The sequence below is a fragment of the Sciurus vulgaris genome (assembly GCF_902686455.1).
Source record: "Sciurus vulgaris genome assembly, chromosome: 18".
Lineage (NCBI taxonomy): Eukaryota > Metazoa > Chordata > Mammalia > Rodentia > Sciuridae > Sciurus > Sciurus vulgaris.
Genome location: NC_136479.1, coordinates 8,356,590 through 8,372,132, shown reverse-complemented (window position 1 = coordinate 8,372,132; position 15,543 = coordinate 8,356,590). Strand labels below are relative to the sequence as shown.

At 38.3% G+C, this 15,543-nt stretch overlaps 1 protein-coding gene across 9 annotated transcripts in view; it reads right to left on the bottom strand.

The window, feature by feature from the left end:
* Positions 1 to 5,244: 5,244 nt before the first annotated feature.
* The window catches only part of ATF7IP2 (activating transcription factor 7 interacting protein 2), a 61,563-nt gene continuing 51,264 nt past the window's right edge, over positions 5,245 to 15,543 (bottom strand). For all 9 annotated transcript variants that reach the window (XM_079121609.1, XM_079121608.1, XM_079121611.1 and 6 more), the window contains 5 exons: positions 14,064 to 14,137; positions 12,786 to 12,847; positions 12,027 to 12,096; positions 6,260 to 6,345; positions 5,245 to 5,677 (listed from right to left, as the gene is read on the bottom strand). In XM_079121609.1, coding sequence (XP_078977735.1) covers positions 5,264 to 5,677; positions 6,260 to 6,345; positions 12,027 to 12,096; positions 12,786 to 12,847; positions 14,064 to 14,137 — 706 coding nt within the window. In that variant the 3' untranslated portion in view covers positions 5,245 to 5,263. The remainder of the gene's footprint in view (positions 5,678 to 6,259; positions 6,346 to 12,026; positions 12,097 to 12,785; positions 12,848 to 14,063; positions 14,138 to 15,543) is intronic.

The window sequence follows — 15,543 nt, the reverse complement described above, 5'->3', positions numbered from 1 at the left end:
TGCTGTGGCCTTTTCCCTGTTACAGTATTTTTGAATAAGTTCTCTTCTTACCTGAGGCTAGATTGGTTTTTATGTGACAGAAAACATGGGATTTTATTGTATCAATCCTTCCATTTTTGTATGTTTGGAAATTTCCATAATGAAAAGTTTTAGCATAACACGTTGAAATTTGAGGAAAGTCACTACAAGAACAGAAAAATAATCAAATTGCTCAGATAAGCAGAATCCTAACAGAAGGAAGGCAAGAGAAAAATGAGCCAACAAAAAGGGTAATAAACACAAAAAGTACAAAACAGTGTGGCTCAAATTGAGTCTCAATGCACATTCCAGTAACAGACGCTCTCAGAATCCATCAGATTGGACTGAAATAAATGAACTGTGAAGCAGACCAGAAGATCATGCTCTGATTCTTCCAATTCTGATATAACTGTTATGTTCTGGAATTTGAGGGTCTGAAGGTACTGTCCACGATCTGGTTGTGCTTGGGCCGTCGGCTAGGTTGCTGAGAGGCCAAAGTGAACACCTGGAGATGGCATGTGAGGTTGTGAGATATATTCATTGAAAAACATGGCAAGGTCCAGATAGCACCGACATCCCTCATATGCCAGAAGTCCAGGGGTGACAGGTTAGACAAATGGCTCCTTTGTCCTCATGTGAATGCCAGAAAACAGTGCTTCCATCACTGATGGCACCCTGTCCAGTGGTGCACAGCTGGACAAGTGTACTTATCCTGTACACAGTGCCCTCAAATCCCTAGTGACCACAGGGGTAGGGGTTTCATAAACTAGGCTACAGGAGCAGTGATATCATTAATTTGCTTTGTTCCCTGCGTGAGCAGCATTCCAAGGAGCAGCTGTCCTGCTCTGCATGCAAGAAAGCAGCTTTCTGCAGATAACACTAACTTGCCCTCATTCCCAGCACACACTGGAGAGCCAGCCAGTGTCTTTCAAGATAATAATATCTGGAAATTCCACATCCAGGCTTGCTCTCATCATTCCCTTGACTTGGCTAGGTTCTTGGGAACAGAGATGGGCATGCTGTTTACTGTCTTCTTTTTCTCCAGGGATGCCTTACTGAACTAAAAGACTTTGGAGATCTAAATTCTCTCATTTTAGCTGAGGACACACATTCAGAAAGGTAAAGCCACCAGCACAAGCAACGTAGCTAGACCCTGTCTCAAAATAAAATATAAAAAGGGCTGGACATGGGGCTCAATGGTAAACTGCCCCTGGGTTAGATCCCTGGTAAAAAAAAGAAAAAGGTAATATCACCTATTTATGGATACATATTAAATGAGTACTAAAAAAACTGGAAACCAGATTTCCCAATCCAAACTGCACTGCCCTGCCATTCCCTTTTGAGTCCCAATTTGTCAACAGCAGGACTTCAGTTTAGCAGGTTGGTCACTCGTATGTGCAAGCGAAAAAAGTTGATGTCATAGAATAGTAGAATAGTAGTCACTAGAGCTGAAGACAGGAGCAGGGAGGAGGGACAGAGAGAGGTTGGACAGAGTACCAAAATCCTCTGTGGCACAGCCGGGTGACTATTCTTCACCATTTAGCATACATCTTATAAAGAACTAGAAGAGAGGAGTGCAAAGGTTCCCCATCACAAAGAACTCAGAAATGGTTAAGGAGATGGAAAGGTTAATTATCCTGATTTGATCACTGCACATTGTATGCATGCATCAAATTATCATACTGAATCCCATAAAGATGCAAATTTTAATTAAAAAAAACAAGACAAAACAAAAAGCATCAGTCATGAGAAGACCCATGATTTCTGCCTCCCCTTGAAGACAATTAAATGTTGGGAAAGGCTTACTCCATGCTCTGCTAGTGGGTATGTGGGAGGTGGAGCCTTGAGCGCAATGTGTCAGGACCCTACAGACACAGATGCGCTGTAAACCGAAATACATCAAAGTGCTAAGAGTGATTACCTCCTCTGCAAGGAGGGTGAGTTGGTGGTAAAAAGACATTTTGGATTTATTAGTGTCTTGTTTATACTTTTCTACTGGGAATATGTTCATAGAGTTTTAAAGGATATTTTTATCTCCATGGATATCCCTGAGTGACACAACATCTGGCGAACACCTTGCCACAGTGAATTAGCAGTTAGGAAACAAGGTACTTCTAATCCCTTAGTCACTGTTTTCTACTTTTGTGTTTATTGTTATTATTCTGCTTTTGACCATTTCCAATAAGAACTTGCTTCATCCTTGGTATTTCCTATTGTCTCCCTCAAGGGAGAGTGGCTTAACTCTAGACCTGGCCGAAGGGGGCCCCACAGAGGTGCAGAAGATTTTTCCGTGTTCTTTCACTGTAAACTTCTTTATCCTGGTGGACAGCTGATGCCTAAACGTCTGGAATAGTTTTGATCTGGAATGTCCCCCAAAGGCTCGAATGTTGAAGGCCTGGTCTCCCCACTACGTGCTACTGGGAAGTGGTGGAGCCTTTAAGCGATGTGGTCTAAGGAAAGGAAGTGAGGTCACTGGGGATGTGCCTTTGAAGAAGGGGCTCAAGCAATGGTTGGGGAGCAAGAGAGAAAGGAGCTACCAATTAAGACGTCCTCCAGGGAACCTGCTTAGGTAAATGTTCTGGACCCCACTAAAGGCTTTATTCCCTCAGGTCCTTTGCTTTCTTACTCCCCAGACATGGTTGAGCCCCCTGCTCTCTGCATTTCTCACTGGCCCCTTGTAGTCACCTACCTTCTCTTGTGGACCTGAGAGTAATAAAATGCTTCTTATTTCTCCTGTTGCTGTCCTGCCTCCTGTGCCTCACCTGCCAGGTACACCTGAACTGAGCCCTCCAGAGCCCACCTAGAGAGCAGCTCTCAGATAGGTCTGTGACACCACTGCAATCAGACACGTTGGTCAAGCATGGAGCTGCATGCACTGAGTCCATTCCTTGGATAGCTGAAGTCTGCTCTGCAGCAGCTACAGGAGCTGCAGGCATCAAAAGGTGTCCCACCCACCTTACAGAGGACAAAAACAACAAGGTTTGCTTCTCTAGTTCGTCTGGTGTACCCACCTGGGCTTTCCATGCAGAGACCCAAGGCAGCAAGGACAGTGTGCACTGTTGTGTCCATCTAGTCCCCACAGGAAGATCATGGTAGACAGAGCATGTAACCCAGAACCAAGGAGCTAGGATTGAACTCTGGCCCCACTACTCTTTGGGTCTCCGTAACCTTGGGCAACACTAATGAACTCTTTGGGTCTATTTCCCCATCTTTAAAATGGGCACAGTATAAAGTATCAGAATGACAACAGATTGTTGTGAATCATCCCTCCTCCTCTATTTTCCAAGCCCGAATCTCGAGGATTCCTGGTGATTGCATCAGTCCAGCACGGCCTTTCCTCAACGTATTCAAAGTTGGCTTGTCAATTTCATCCTGTCTCTTAAGGGAGGCATAAAGCTTCCCACTGCACTGCAAGCCCAGGTAGCACCCTGTAAGGTTAGTTCTCTACCATGCTCATGCTGGCCGCCAGGACTTTCTTGTCTTTAGGCTGGCTCTCCTAGTGTTGCTGGTATGTAACAGTTGAGGTTTTGTCCCTGCCCCTGCAGAAGGCAAGAAACATCAATGCCGTTCGAGTCACTCACATTCAGATGTCTGCTTCCTCATCAGCCTTGCTCGCCCGTCCTAAAAGCCTGGGAGCGCTTTGCGGGAGACCGCATACTCGACTTTCCAGATGGCCTGCTGAGGGGGATGTAGCTTCACTCTGGTGATGGGTGCCAGAGTCTTGTTACGATGTCAAGTCTTTGGACATCACTTATAGGAGTGAACATCTAGTCTCCAGCTACCTGGGGTATCACACGCGTTCAGGGCGAGCTCCTTGTTCTGGCTACAGGACGCCCTTTGCTGCTCTGAGCTCAAAATGGATCTCTCATCGAGCAGCTCGCCCAGTCAGATGCAGTTCAGAATATGGCTCTTTTTACTGTAATGTTTTGTAAAGACACAGGCAACTGAAAAAAATAACATTTATTACTAAAGATGTGCAGGCATCCACAAAATGCCAAGGAAACCATAATCTGTTCAGTTTTTGTTTGTTCATTTGTTTAAAATACTAGGGATTGAACCTACAGGCCCTCCACCAAGACACATCCCCAGCCATTTTTGAGATGGGGTCTTGCTAATTTGTCCAAGCTGGCCTCGAACTTACAATTCTCCTGCCTCAGCCTCCTGTCCTGTTTGATTATTGAATCTTACAACTTTCGACTATTTACCAGGAAAGGATGCCTCTCTTTCAAATAATCTTTTATTTTTCTGTTTTCTCAACATCCCTGTTATTAGCTGTCCACAAGGTTTGTCTCCCTTGGGCCCTGAATTCCACTTCTCAAGCCTGTCCCATGCTTCATTTCTTGGGTGCTCGTACTTCATGTTGGTATGCCCTTAGGGAGAAGTATGACAAGTCCTGTCCAGTAGAGTCCTCGGTGTCACGTCCTCCAAGTAGTGATAGTAGCATTTTGGGAATCAGAAAATTAAAGCCTTAAGTCTATGGTAGACAACTCCACAACTGAAAGTGTGGTTGGACAATAGTTTTTATAAGAGACATTGTATGATTGTGTACACAGCACACAATGTTTAACGAATTATATATATCATATAATTATATATATTATATAATTATACATATATATATATATAAAAGTATACAAATAAACTTAGGGAAAACCTCCAGACTATTTCCCCAAATGACTAATATAGTCAATAAAATAAAATAGGAGGGGCACAAATTCATAGCCCTTAGAATTCAAACAAAATGGGAAGATATTTATTTTTATAAACCTTGGTGCAGATATGCACCCCAGGGATTATCCAGCCTCAATAAAGAGCCAATTTTTCCTGTAGCTAAAGTGGCTCCAAATGAGTCATCAAACGATGATTGTCAACAGAGGAAATGGTGGCCACACTTCTATTCCAGGGCTTCTGATAAAAGCAGCAGCTCCAGTCTCCAAAGGAATTGTTCATAACACACCCTAGAAACACGGGTCCACCATAGTGTACGTAGGAGAACACATGCATCAAAAGAACACTCTGAATGCAAATCAAAAATTAATGAGGCTACAAGCCACTTACAATATCTTGAAGAGAACTGTCCCCATACAAAAAGGGTGCACAATCTGAAATGTCCCTGTAAAATGGCAAAATAGTGTTAAGAGTAACATTGTAAACCATCAACTTGAATCTGAAAGAAACAAAAACAAAAACAAAACAAAACAAAAAACACGTACTACACAACATAAAAATTTTTAAGATTTTTCTTTTAGGTAAGATTTTCAGAAAACCCAGGGACAGATTTTATATCACAAAATGGTCCATATCGCCCAAAAATGTCTTTTGACTGGATAGTAAAATAATATTTGTCGGAAACCAAAAACTGAGATAAAGAACAGGCCATTGGGAGTGGTAAAGCTTTAATTTCTCCAATTTTCTTCCAAATCAACTTGTTAGTTGAGTTCTCATGGCACAGGAAGAGATGGTAGCTTTCCACAGGAGCACACCTAGGGTTGATCTTGCTGATGTTCCAAGTCAGGGCGATGCCCATGGGTTTCAGCACACGCTTCACTTTGAGCTCTGGCTTCTGGGGAGGGAGTGTGTCCCTGATTTTGTCCACCAGTTCAGGGAGTAGTGGTGGTGGTTCTGGGAGAGGTGGCAGGTGCTCAAAGGAATCAAAATCCTAAAAGCACATTTGTAAAAAAGTTTAGCAAGCCAGTTTGGTGGGCACTGACTATTTTAAAGTGGTCAACTGCAGCTGTGCAATTATATATTTCACATTCTTCAATCCTTTTATCAAAATAACAGAACATTTCAAGAATATGTGAGGCTGGATCCGGTCTTTTTAAACATGAGGCTCTTTTGCAGTTAAGATGTCTACACTCTGGAATATCACTAATCCAGAATGGGGTAGGTCTCAGACATTCTGGATAAATATCATATCTTATTTCCAAATTGATTTCAAACACTGGACTGATTGACATGAAAGTGTCAGTATATGAGAATACCAATTTTCCTCCACCCTCTTCAACAATAGCTATGACAAAACAATTCTTTCTTAAGTTGTTGAATGAAAAAAGTATTTTAATTTCTGTAGTTTCTGGAAAATTAAACTGATTTTAATTGAGTAAATAAGTTGACTCACAGTAGTACATTTTGTGTTATCTATGTTGAAATGTGAGTCACATGTTTCTTCAAAAGTAAAACAGGTACTTCCCACTCAATCTGGAAGGAATATCCCTGACAGAGCATTTTATATTAGTACCTCGGTTATATTTCCTGCCACTGGAGTTATGTCTTTTGAATTTAAAACAGTTTTCAAAGGTGACTCCCGGACGGATGCTGGAATTCCTGTGAACAACACAAAGTTTAGAAAAGAAAACATCAGCTCAGTTGGTATCAAGTCTGCCTAACGTGTGAGGCCCGAGGTTCAAGCCTATCAATACTATCCCCATAGGCACAGTAAAATTCAGAATTGGGGGAGTAGATCAGAGGGAGAGAGTTTGCCTAGCATGTGTGAGGACTGGAGTTTGATCCTCAGCATTACAAGAAAAAAAGTAAATTTACCTGCAATAATCAATTCCATGGCTTTTAAACAAACAGTTTACATTTTAGGTGGTAAATATGAATTAAAATTATAAAACTGAAATATGAAAAAGCTCTTTTGATAAAAGTTCAAGATTCAAAGGCACAAAATACAATTTTCCATTAAGGTAACAACTATTTCCACTTTTTTTTGTGAGGCAGGGTCTTGCTATGTGTGTTGCTCAGGCTGAATGTGAATGTGGGACCCAAGGGCTCCTCCCACCACCAGCCTCCAGAACAGCTGGGATCACTCTGAAACCCAGCTTCACCACCTCCCTCTTAAGATACACCCATCAGTCACTATGTGACTAGAAAGCAGGTACACTTCCACACGGGAGAGGGATAACTGTTAAGTGATATCAAGAGCTTTCTTTGTTAGACAAGGATGTTTGCAAATACAGAGCTACTTGTAAACACTAAATATGCAAGACACACAAAGCCTGGGAATCCAAATTAAAAGATCTCAGAGGCTACGATTAGAGAAATCTCTACCAAAGAGGTCTGTGTTTACCTGAAAGGAATTAGATAAACTGTCGACTAGAGAAAGGGAAAGGAGAGGAAGAGGGGGGAAGATAGAGGAGATGTGGGTGGAAGAAAGAGAAAGAGGATATAGTAGGTGTGAGAATGGACTGAAAACAACCAGGGAGAGTATCCATGGGGATGAGGAAAAGGGGTTCTTGCTGAAAGTATTAGGGCTGTGTAATTGAAACCTCAAGAGTTTTAACATATCTAATAAGCAGCAAAACCACTTAGGTCTATTGTGTGTCCACTGACACAACTGTTTAACATACTTAATGAATCCTCCAAATTAAATTCGTATTTTCTTTTAAAGAATAAAATTGTATAATACATTTCAAAGTTCATTTATTAGTCACTTCATTTTTATTGGTATTAAAAAACCTATTAGGGACAGGTAATGGCTTCATGATTTTAATTCTAAATGAGTCTGTACAGATTTTTACAGTGACTTAATTAATCAGAACTAGATTTACGAAATCCTAGTCTGCAGGTTAATCAACATGTAAGAGGTAAAACCACCTCCTTTAAATTTTCAAGGAAACAATTTAACAAAAAAAGAAAATTCTAAGAAACATAATTTCCCATACACAACATCATTTCTTTTAAGGAAATGAGGTCCTTAGCAAATTAAAAGAGGCCAAGAGAAACTCCACTTTGTGGGAATAAGGGGCAAACAGGATTTTTATCCCAGCCCAGCTGAAGCCCTATGTGATCCCAATGTTAATGTCTCTAAATATTCTCCGCCTTTTGTGATGGTATCTTCAGGACTTTGTATTCTCAAAGCCACAGTAGCCAGAAGCCAGTTTTAAGCTTCTTCATTAAACTGCGAGGTGAAAACTGGCCTCTGGTTTCAACAGTTTGCCTGTCAGATCCTTTGCTACATTATATACACATGTGGATGCACACATCCGTTCATGTTAGTACTTTATTATTTGTAGGGATAGGGTTGTGGCTCAACGGCAGAGTGTTCGACTGGCACATGTGAGGTACTGGGTTTGATCCTCAGCACCACATAAACATAAATAAATAAAATAAATGTACTAGGTCAATCTAGAACTAAAAAAACTTTAAAAAGTTAAAAAATAACGTTGAAGATGCCTTCACATTTTAAAAAAATTATTTTTAAAGCTTCTACTTTTGAAATGACTGATTCAGAAATACAGCTTACAAACAGTAAAATGTATCCATTTTAAGTACAATCCTTTGAGTTTTCACAAATGTATATGCACTTATGAAACCATCACCAAATTTAAGATACAGAATATTGTTATCACCCAAAGGTTCTTAAGCATCTTTTTTTTTTTCCATGATCATATAAAAAAATGTCTTCATACGTGTATGTAGGGCAAGAATGTCTGTCTCATTCTACTGTACTTCCCATCCCTAGCATCCCGCCCCTCCCTGCTGCGTAATCCACAGTTCCTTCATTCTTCCCACCTCAGACTATGGATCAGCATCTGCTTAACAGAGAAAACATTCAAACTTTAGTTTTTTGGGATTGCTTTATTTTGCTTATCATATCTCTAGTTCCATCCGTTTACTTGCAAATACCACCCCTTCTTAATCCCTCTTACTTCTAGTCCCATGAAACCACTGGGGTTTGTGTCACTAAAGATTTGGTTAGGGTCAGTCATGGGATTATACAACTGTAACCCCAACTTTTCAGGAGGGTGACGCAGGAAAATCACAAGCAAGTTTAAGTCCAGCCTTGGTAACTGAGACCCTGTCTCTAAATAAAATAAAAAAGGCTAAGGCTAGCGATGCAGCCCAGTGGTAGAAGACTTGCCTAGCATGGGTGAGGTCTGGGTTCAACCCTCACCACCAATTAAAAAAAACAATTAAGGTTGCCTTTTCTAGAATTTCACATAAATTGAATCACCATAGCATGTAGGACTCTTTTAACCAGTCTGGTATTTCTGAAATGTATGCACTGATTCTATATATCAGTATTTTGTTGTTTTTCTGATTGAGTGTTCAATTGTATGGCTATGTACTCTTATTTGTGCATTCCTCTGTTGATGGGCATTTGGGCTGATTCTAGTTCTGGACTATATGAATAAAGCTGCTATGATCACATGCATAAGCGTGTGGATGTAGGTTTTCGTTTCTCTCGGTTAAATATGTGTAAGAATGGACCCACAGTGTCATAAAAGAGTGTAGTTGGTATTTTAAGAAACTGCCTAACTACTTCTTCGTTTCATTATTTCACATTCTTACTTGCAAAGTGTAAGAGTCCCAAGCTGTTGCACACCCTCACCAACTTTAGGTGTTCAACTGTTTTCCTTTTGTTATTCCACAGGATGTGTGGTGCTACCTCGCTATGGTCTTCATTTCCCTAAGGAGAATGATGTCTCCTTGTGCTCACTTGCCGCCCCTTTATCTTTACTGAAGTATCATATTTGCTTTCCCCCCATCTCATAGTGAAAGTTTAGATTGTCCATTTTAGACGTTTTATTTTTTCTAATATGAACACTTAATCCTAATAATTACTGCTGTAAGCACTGACTCTTTTAGCTGTATTGCATACATTGTAATACGCCATCTTTAAATTTTCATCCAGTTCAGAATATTTTCTAATTTTCCTTTAAGGTTTCTTCTTTTACTCATAGGTTATTGAGAAGTCTGTTTAGTTTCCAAATAATCAGGGATTTTCCAGCTACATTTCCATTAGAGATCACTCATTTAATTCTGTTATATCAAAGAATACATTCTGTATGATCATAATCCTTTTACATACACTAAGGCTTGTTTTATGGTCCAGAATCTGATCTGTTATTGCATGTTTCATGCACTTAACAGAATGAGTATTTGATCATAAGTTCTAGACCAGCCTGGGTGACAGAGGTAGCTCTGTGACTGAGGACTTACCTAACATGTGTGAGGCCCTGGGTTCCTGCTATCTAGTACCCCTGCACACATACACAGAATGTGTACTTCTGGTTTGAGTTAAATGTTCTATACATGTCAGGTATGTTATACTGGTTGACACCTTAGCTTTCTCTAAAGTCTTACTGATCACTTTCTTTCTACATATTAATTACTGAGATGTTGAAATCTCTAATTAAAATAGTTTATTTTTCTATTTATCCTTTTGCTTCTATCAGTTTTTGCATAAGGGACTTGGCAGTTCTGCTGTGAAGCACATACAGTACTTTGTAATGATCAAACAGCCTTCTTCACCAGGGCAATAGTCCTTACCTACTTGCCCAGTAACACAACCACCCCAGTTTTCTTATGAGTAGCATTTGCATGATTTCAGGTTTTATCTTCTTTCCATCCTTTACATTTTAAACTATCCATATGTTTATATTCAAAGTGCATCTCTTACAAATATCACAAAGAGATGAGTCTTGTTTTGTTAGTTTGGCACTGTTTGTTTTTTCATGGAGTGTGTAGACCGCTTATTATCAACACAGTTGAATTCAAATCTATCATTCTGCCTTCTGTTGTAGATTAATCTTGTATATCCTTTGTATGCTTCTTTGTGGCTTCTCTTATTTTGAGAATTCTATTTCCACTGTTGTTTTATTTCCTCTAATTACTACTCTAGGCATTACCATATGTATCTTAAGTCGTAATCTATCTTCAAGTATAACACCATTCCACTCTCACAGGATGCCAGGCCTTCAAACAGCACACCTGCAGCCCTCTGGTCATCTTTTACACTGTTATCATACATTAACTTCCATATATATTAAAAGCTCCACAAAACGATGCTTTATTTCTTAGTATAGATCCTCTTTTCATCTTGTATCATTTTCCTTTTACTTGAAGAATTTTATTTTTGATAAAATAAACGTATTTTACTCATCTAAAAAACTTAATTTTCCTTCAATTTTTGAAAGATATGCAAGTAGAATTTCGGGGAGACAGTGATTTTCCTCCCATCCTTTTAAAGAGGCCATTTGATTGTCTTTTGGCTTGCATGGCTCTAGCCCAGAAATCTGTGAACTCTTCGTTCTTCTATGTTGTATTTTCACTTTTTTCATGTGTTTAGGAACTTGAGTATAGAAGAGGCTGGTGTGGTTTTCTTTTTTTCTTTCTTTCTTTTTTTTTTTTTTTTTTTGTGGTGCTGGGGATTGAACCCAGGGACTTGGGCTTTCAGAGACAAGGACTCTACCAACTGAGATATATCCCCAGCCCAGGATGGTTTTCTTGATGTTTATCTTCCTTAGACTTTATATGAGTTCCTGGACAGGTGACTCATGCTTATTAAATCTGAATGAGACCATATCACTAATTCCCAGGACCAGGTGACTCTATTTCACTTTTTTTCCTTAAGTTGGAGAAAAAGGGCACTCTTGCTCTGCATGTTCAACTCATGCATGAAGTAAGCCTCTACATCCATTTCCTGCTGTGTTGTATCCTTTCAGCCACCATGAGGAGAAAAGAATCATAATAGCCCTAAACAACCCAGATGGCTTTCAAAGGGTGAATGGATAAATAAGTTATGATACACCCGTGGCATGGGCGGTTACTTGGACATAAAAAGGAACACAGCAACATGAACAACCCGCAAGAGAATAATGTAAAGTCAAAGTCAATCTCAGAAGGACATATATTCTACCATATTTATGTAACATTTGTGAAAAGACAATTACAGTCATGAAGTGGTTGCCAGGAATTAGGGACTATGCACAGGAGGCAGATGTGGCTATAAAAAGTGCCATGAGGGCTGCGGATATAGCTTAGTTGGTAGGTGCCCTGGGTTGAATCCCCAGCACCACAAAAAAAAAAAAAAAAAAAAAAAGGTGGCACGAGGAAGCTGTGTGGTGACAATTATACAAATCCACACATGTCATAAACTGTATAAAACTACAAATATATGCACATTAACATATGAAAACAAACTTCATAAATTTCAAAAGTGCATTTTGAGTTGTAACCCTTCCCACTTTCTTAAGAAAAACAAAACAAAAAACCTTTACCTGTGTTGCAGTTGGACAGGCCTTCTTTGGTCAAATCAATAACAAAATCAAGTTTCTTCTTCTCTACGCTCTGAAAAGTTATTGTAAAAAATAAAATTTTGCTTCAACAGCAGAAAATGATTTTAAAAGACAAAACACAAAATTTTAAATTAACTTTTTTTTTCCGGCAGTGCTAGGGATAGAACCCAAGCCCTTAAGCATGTTAGCAAGTATTCTACCACTGAGGTACACCCCCAAGATCTAAATTAACATTTACAAGCTAGAAACTGAGCACTCTACGTTTCTTATAGTCTAATTTAACTCTACTATAAAAGTGAAGTCCTTAAAAAATACTGCATCGTTTCTGAGAATATGCTTAAGAATCCAAATGAACTGGTAAATGGGTATGGTTAGGAAATATGTTTATCATTAGCTGTCTGTCATTCAGAGTGTAAGCTGGACTGGAACCTGACTATGTGAACTAGTTGGATATTAATTTGTGTGTATGTCCATCTTTCTGTCTCTTTCTTTCTCTCTGTCTCACACACATGCATACACACACAAATGAAGGTATTGTGGGGGAGGGTCCACTGAAGATACCACCCCATTTCCCATGAACTAGCAAAAGACTCAATGACAAAACTAAGGTGTCTAATGCACAGCAACATTAAAGATCCCAAAACAAAGTATAATTTAAGTAAACAGTCATAAATTAACATTAAAGATCCCAAAACAAAGTATAATTTAAGTAAACAGTCATAAACAATGATTATTACCCACCCTGACTTCCGCTACAGCATTAGGTGAATTGTTGAAATTTCTTGATGTAATTTTTCTAATATCTGAAATAAAATTATTAAAATGAATGCATTTGATAAGTTTATTGAACTATTAAACATTTATGGCCTTAATAATTTATGGGCTTAATTCATTAATATATGAATTATGAAATAATGGGGGTGCTAATTAACTGTTAATTATGTAACCATAAAAAGTAATTCTACTGACTTTACCTATTCCCCAAACTGATGATCTAGTGTTAAGAGAATCTTTTCTTTCTGTAACTTCACAACCTTATTAGCTCTGGAAATTATTTCAGCATTTGAAAAAGTAAGCTTGAATATGTAACTCTTTATTGTTTAATACTAGGGATTGAACCCAGGGCCTTATACACAAGTTATTTGAGCACTCTACTACAGAGCTACATCACCAGCCCTTTACAAATTTTAATCTTGTCCAGGTTGACCTGGAATTTGCCATCTTCCTATCTCAGCCTCCCAAGGAGCTGGGATTACAGGCATGTGCCACCACACCCAGCAGCAACTATTTTTAAATCCATAATATTGTTAAAATAGATTGCCTGAGATGAATGAGGAGCATTCTTTCTGGAACCAGTTGGAAGCCTCAATTAAATACTTAGCATCTTTTGTAGCTCTTTGATATACAAATTGAGGAGACAATTAAGTAGCTTCATAAATGGAGGTCAAGTTTTTTGAGATTAACTACTCGAATAAAGTGAAACATGAAGCAAAAACAAGGAATTTTGAGTAAGAAATTATGGGTTGAAAAAGATGGCTATGTTTAGAGAAATTTATCAATGAAGCCTATAAGTTTCTTACAAAGTATAATAAGACACAAACTCTAAAGGAAAAGAAGTATTACAAAACAAAAAGAAGTTAAAAAATGAAGGTGATAAACTTGAAATATAGAATAAACTATAAGATAACCTAATAGGTGAAAAGACAGGAAACAAAACACCACCAGCAGTAACAGAAGCTCAGGCAAACAATTAATAATATACCTGAAAGTAATTTTGTAACTTGTAAGATAATTAGAAAAGCAGTAAAGAAACAAAAGGCTACAATTTGATAAAACATAAGATTAAAAAGAAATATCAATTACATTAGGAATCATATTTAGGGATTATTAATCATACAGATATCAGAACATTTTCAGCAAAGACAGGTTTTATTTTAGAAAAAGGTTAGTATTCAATTTTTTAAACAAATATTTAAACTTTCTGATTTGATAGATCATATTCTAATCAAGTTAAGATACCTGTTGGATTTGATGTAACTGGAGTTGTCAAATTAGGACTTTCCACAGAAATCAACATAACATCATCATTGTTACTAAAATGATAAAAAAATTAAAAACAAAAATAAAACTAAACATGCATTACCAGGCTTAAACGTGCAATTAGTGGTTAGAATTCCTTTATTATTTCATAACATGTTTTAACTGAACCATTGGCAGGGGCAATGAAAGTCAAGTACGTAAGGAACTCCAGGATTCCCAATTCATTTATAGGACCAAAAGTACACTGAACTCCAATACAAAACACCCATTAAACTTAGTAGGGATGTAAGCAACTCAGTGAGACCCTGTCTCTAAATAAATACAAAAAAAGGCTGGGAATGTGGCTCAGTGGTTAAGTGTCTCTGGGTTCAATCCCCAGCACAAAAAGAGAAAACAAAAAACAAAAAAAAGCAGGGATCTATTCCAAATGACTCCAAATAGCTCTGGGGCTGAGGCTCAGTGGTGGAGCACTTGCCTAACACATGTGAAGCACTGGGTTCGATTCTCAGCACCACATATACATAAATGAATAAAATAAAGGTCTATCGACATCTGAAAAAAATAAACTTCTTAAAAAAAAAAAAAGACTCCATAAAGATACTATATACATAAATATATAATTATCACTCCAGTACATATAGTTACTTTCATAAAAATGAAACACATAACTGAAAGAAACCCATTAAGCCTCATAAAGACACTTCTGATTCTTGAAGATGCAGGACTATAATAAAGTTATTTCAAAAGTAAGAGCAGCTACTCTATATTATAGCCATAATTTACCAAAAATGTTCTAAACTCAGGCAAGTATGGTGACTGATGATGTGTATGGTTCTGCGCCAGAACATCTTATACTAACCTTTTGACCCTAACTCTACTTCCATGAGTTCAACATTTTAAACCAGAATTTTCTTAAGAAAACTTTGAGGCAAACTGCATTAAGCTAATTAAGATGCTGGAAGAATTTTGCAGCATGATTATACAATTCTCTTGTACATGTCTTATATTTTTAGCATTTGTATTTAGGTCTAGGATTCATTTTAAGTTAATTTTTATATATGGTGTGAAGAGTTGAGGTTTATTTTTTCCCCTCAAGTTATTCCAGCCATATCTGTAGACAGGAAAATCTTTACCCTATTCGATTACCTTGGTACCTTTCTAGTAAACCAGTAGCTGGAACCGGCATATATCCTCGCCTGTCGGTTGAGCTGCATACTTACCCTTAGACCAATGCCGCTGCCTTCACTGCTGCAGCTTTACAGCAGGTCCTGAACTCAGGTACCGAACTCTGCCAGCTTTGTTCTTTTATAACACTGTTACTCATCTGGGTTTTTTTGAGTTTCATGTAAGTTTTTTTTTTTTTTTTTTGCTTTAGTATATCGGACATCTTTCTAATACAAACTATGAGAAAGCAATTCCAATTTAATGGAAGAGACGCCAAGAGATTCAAGATTAATGT